This window comes from Halyomorpha halys, unplaced genomic scaffold (genome assembly GCF_000696795.3).
Source record: "Halyomorpha halys isolate HHAL.00 unplaced genomic scaffold, Hhal_1.1 Scaffold612.1, whole genome shotgun sequence".
NCBI lineage: Eukaryota > Metazoa > Arthropoda > Insecta > Hemiptera > Pentatomidae > Halyomorpha > Halyomorpha halys.
In genome coordinates this window covers 5232-10588 of record NW_027114055.1, presented here as the reverse complement: position 1 = coordinate 10588, position 5357 = coordinate 5232, and the positions used below count along the sequence as shown (strand labels likewise).

The 5357-nt window shown below is 30.4% G+C and overlaps 1 protein-coding gene across 4 annotated transcripts in view; it reads left to right on the top strand.

Moving 5' to 3' along the window:
* mRRF2 (mitochondrial ribosome recycling factor 2) overlaps window positions 1–5065 on the top strand; it is a 152760-nt gene extending 147695 nt beyond the window's left edge. For all 4 annotated transcript variants that reach the window (XM_067051305.1, XM_067051304.1, XM_067051303.1 and 1 more), the window contains 3 exons: window positions 2521–2616; window positions 2694–2840; window positions 4720–5065. In XM_067051305.1, the coding sequence (XP_066907406.1) occupies window positions 2521–2616; window positions 2694–2840; window positions 4720–4875 (399 nt within the window). In that variant the 3' untranslated portion in view covers window positions 4876–5065. The remainder of the gene's footprint in view (window positions 1–2520; window positions 2617–2693; window positions 2841–4719) is intronic.
* Window positions 5066–5357: the final 292 nt, after the last annotated feature.

Genomic DNA, 5357 nt, shown 5'->3' with positions numbered 1-5357 from the left:
AACTTCTTCAAGCATTAATCTACGGTCAAGACAAACTTCTTCAAGCATTAATCTACGGTCAAGACAAACTTCTTCAAGCATTAATCTACGGTCAACTATCTACACCTCAATAAGTTTTATTTATTTCATATAACCTAAATAATTCATAACAATGAAAATCTTTAGGTGTGAATATCTCCTAAATAAAGCGTTTGCAGACATACCTTCAGAGGAAATTATTTTCTTGTTTTGAGGTTCTTAATTCATATTTTCAGTTTGGCAACTTAACCCTGAAACACCCTTTATAGTAAGCGTAAATTGTAAATTTTATATATATATATAGGGAGTGCGATGGCTCTGCGTTAAGGCAAGGTACTAACTCCAAGGACGTGGGTTCGAATCCGGATAGGCAGATAATTTGTTTTTTGTTACACTGTAGCCATTAGTCAACCCTGTGGGTTATGGAATCCTCCGGAGGTCCACCCAGACCTCTTAAAGTGGGTACTCTTAATTGGGTAAAAATCTGGCAGTCAAGCTTGCACAACCAGATCACTTCCTTGCACAACTGTTCTAGTAACAGTATTTCCTTACAAAGTAACCTTTGTTGTGTGTACCTCTGACCCTTTATAGGTTGTAGTGGTACAGATTTAATTTAATATATAGTAACCATCTACCATTATAAAAATTTGAATTTCAATTTTTTCTGTTCAATTTTAAAATTAATAACAAAATTTTAAAGCTAATTTTTTTTTTTATTAATGCTAGAATTTTATTGTAGGGAATCAAAACTATTTTAAAAATCTCTTAAGACCGCTGTTGGACTTTTCAGATTTTTTAGGTTTTTGTGCATTTTATAGTGAGACAGTACTATTTGAAGTGTCCACTATCATGCAACAAGGAATGAAAATTAACCTGAAGGTTTTTCACACTTTATATTTGATGCGGAATATTATACTCAAACTATAGATGTGTTAAATACATTTCATACCATGAGAGGTATTGCTTGAATTCTTTAGGATTATTACAAGCGTTTTCAAAATGATCTTGGCAAATATTCTAGAAAGATGAATATGCATATAGGCATGAAATGCATGGGACTCAACTCTAGTTTGAGTGTAATATTCTATATTAGCAAATAAAAATTGAGAAAACCCTTAGGGTCAATTTCAATTCTTGGTTGCACAACATTTTATGAAAAAAAAAAAAATTACTGCCTTACTATAAGACACAAAAACCTAAAGTTGATAAAATATTCAACTGCAGTCTGAAGGGGTAGTTTTCATGAATAAATCATCATCAAAGGCTAGTAAAGACAACATCTTTACTATCATATTGTTTTTCTGTTGATTCTATCTAATGGAGAAATTTGATTACTGTAAATTTTAACCATCTATCATGAAAATGTTTGATTATTATATTTTTTGCAGTAACGTTTCAACGAACAATACCTTCAAGCTTAATTTTTTCATTTGGTATGCATCAATTACAAAAAAAAATTAACTTCATTATTGATTTTTAAACTTATCTGATTCAGAGTATAGTCCAGTAAAATTACAAGTAAACCGAAAAGTAATTGTAAACTAATTTCTTTCAATAGATTCTAAGTAATCTTAAGTACTGTTAGTCCATAAAACAACCACTCCCTGAGGGTACTTAGGCTTAATATCCCCTCCTTGTATGTTTAGGTTTACTACCAATAACTCCTAATGTATTACAAGTAACTTAAATATGTAAATAAAATTTAAAGTATTAAATTTGACCCATATTTATAAATATATTTAATGGACATAAAAATGAGCTGTACGTACATACATCCGTACGTTGAATTGTTCCCGAGATATGACTCATTTTCAATGTGTGTTGCAAAATGTTGAAACAATTTAAAAATATTTATAAGCTGTGAAATAGAAGTAAAAATACTTGATATGAATTATATTTCACCAGATAATTAGATAATAATCAATTATGTAAAATATTTTTTTTCTCTGCTCATAGCACATTAGCAAGAAACCTCAGGCGGTTGTCAAATATTCTTTATCACAGTTTCTTTGAAATCTGTGATTTCATGTGCATAGCCTCCCCTTGTAAGTTATTTAAGTTTGATTATAACAATTGAAATAACAGAAATCACTTCTTTTTTTTTTTTTAATTTTTATGATACTGATTATTATTGAAAAAAAAAGTGGCCATACATGCTTTCTCATGGACAGTTTCAGGACTACAAAACTGTAACTCTGACAGGTATCATAGCTGTGTAATTCCACTAGTCAATTTTGCCCAAAACTTTATCAAAATTACAGATATTTCTTGATTTCCACACACTAATAATTCACTTATTACTTTCCAATTGATGTCTGAGGGAAAGTGCATAGTACTAAAAAACTCCTTAATTTTTTATGTTTTATAAGTTTGTGTTTTTTTCAGAATATATAATTGGTATTCTGTTTATTATCATCTATTCTTATTGATTGTATATAATTGATTATTCTTATTCACATAATACATGCTAGACAATTAATTCTATTTATCTAATATGTTTAGGTCACTGATTCTTATATTGTTTTGCACAATCTTACCATGAGTAAAAGGATTCCTGATTCCTTGTTGGTTGCAGCTACAGCTCAGTGTGTGAATAAAGTCTGTTATTGCCTTAAGTTTTTTTTTTAATAATGCTTTTTTAATAATATATTGAAGTTTATCTTTGATTTTTTCAGATGCTGAAGGTTACAGGAACTAAGTTATTGGAACCTATAATGGAAGTCAGTATAGCTGTTGAAGACCTGTATCTTCAGTCCGTTTTGGGTGACCTGACCAGACGTAGAGCTAATATTATAAATATTTCATCAAAATATGCAATAAAGGTAATCAATTTTCATTTTTGGACACTAAAAAGCTGTTTCTTTCTAATATTGTTTTGCTCTAATTCATGTTCTATCTTTTTAGATTAATTTTTGTTACAATAATTTCAGAAATTTTAATAACATGAAAAAACTAGTTTTTTATTGATAAAATAAATTAAAACTTGTAAAATAAAAAAATAATGATTTAAATTAAGTAGTCTGAATAAATTGTATTTGTATTTATGAACATATGACATTGTAAATGCTTTTATCTCTTTTCAATATGTTACTAAATAGCTTTACAGTTTTTCTGACTTTTATTTTTATTTATGTAATGGCTCTACAGCCCTTGATGGGCTTTAACTTCTGAAATTATCCTCAATCCATGGATTCTGTCAGCGGCCTGTATCCTCCATCTCCTTACTCCTAATTGGCATAGGTCTGCCTCTACGTCATCAAGCCATCTTAGGCATGGTTTCACGGTCTTCTTACTTCCGGTAATTCTTACAGCAGCCTTCTTGGAAGGCAATCGTGTGACATCCTTTCCAAATGGCCAAGCCATTGAATTCCGAACCCACATTTCACTGCCATATGTTACTACAGGCCTGATGACTGATATATTGTGAGCTTGGCTTTGGGGAAAAGATATTGAAATCATAGCACCTTTTGAAGTACTTGTAAGTACCTACTGCCAATTGCCAACCCTGCTTTTATTTTATCTTTCGTGTTGTTTTTTGATGTGACAAATGATTTCAAATGTTTGAAGTTCTCAACACTGTTAAAAATCTGGCCATACATCACAACTTATGGGCTGTTTTGCTCTTCACTTCTGGTAGATCTCATGTATTTTGCCTTGTCTGCATTTACCACTAGACCAAGCTTATTCAAAGCTTATCCTGGAATTCTTAGAAAACTCCAGACAATGATATGAGTTTTCTGCGAGTGATCACGTCATTTGCATAGTCAACCTATTCATAATAGTTCCTTTGGTGTTTGTCTAGATGGATCTCGACTACCATCTTCAAGCTCAAATTAAACAGTGTAGGGTACACTGGATCACCCTTTCTAAGGTTATTTGTCACATCAAAATTTCTGGAGATATTGTCCTGAATCTTCACTCTGCACTTTGTATTTGTGAGAGTTATCTTAGTAAGCTGCATGGGTTTCCTTGGTTATCCCAGAACTTGACACCTGTCCCTTTTTTTATTTATGGGACTGATCAGTGCAGTAATCCATTCCTGGGGCATCTTTTCAGTCATCCAGATGCCATAAATCAGTCTATATCTAATTGATCTTAGTTTCACCGCCAAACTTGAGTAGCTCTCATTGTAGCTGATCTAACTGGGCTTGTATTATTTTGGTGATGTATTCCTTCTCTGGCAGGAAGAGATCATCATGCTTCGTTATGGATTGTTTTGTGAGCAAAATAAGTGCTGCTAATTCTCAGGTTCAATCAACTAATCTTATTTTAAAAAATTAAATACTAAGTTTTTCCTTAATTTTTATTCCAATCAAAATCCTTTTTCATAAAATGTGTCTAATTGTAGGGATGTGAATATGAAGTAATTTTGTTATTTATTTAATCTATTACTTGAAGCAGCTTAGTGGCAACATCATAAACAACTATTAATAAATTACAGATTTTTTTTCTTTTAGAACGTGATTATATAGAAATTTTTGTTTTGATATGGGAAATTTTTTTTTAAATATTAAACTTTTGAGAAACATTGTATGGTGTTTATAATTTGACTTAGATCAACCACTGAAATATTTGATCTTAGAAATAAATCATTCTGCATACTGATACATATACTATTGATTAGGAATACTGATAAATTATTAAGCTAATGAATATTTTTATAATTGACTTATTGATGAAAATTGTATGGATATTTTGTAGGAAATAGTCTCTGAAGTGCCATTGGCTGAACTTAGGGGTTATGCTAAATATTTAAGAACAATTACTTCTGGTTCAGCAAGATTGACAATGGAATTTGCTAGTTACAGAGAAGTACTGCCACAAGTGCAAGAGAAGATAATGGATGGCTTGATTTGAAAGCCTTCCTGTTATATTTATTTTTTATTTTATTAAGTGTGTTGTGCAAAATAACTTTATTTATTTACAAATTTCATCTAGTTGTGCCTGATCATAAAGGTATTTACTTTATTAATATTCTTTGATAATGTAAGTGTACTTTAATATTTATAACTGTAAATTTTATATTGAATAAATGAAATGTAACATATGCAAATTAATCTTTTAGTAGGTGTTGTATAAAACTAAAAATGTTGGCCTCCGATGTTTGTGTATCAGTTGTTTGCATCCCAATATGGTTCACCTTCTCCTTCTCTCAGTTAGTGAACTCTGATTATCTGGAAAGAACATTATTTTTCTTTGAATCAATTAAAAATGTGAATTAAATCAAGTATTTTCTAGAAATAGAAAGCTAGAATTATCTACAGATATAACATCCACTACAAAAAACACCGATGTTCTAAAATATCGTTACTTACAATATATTACCCAATATACATCTA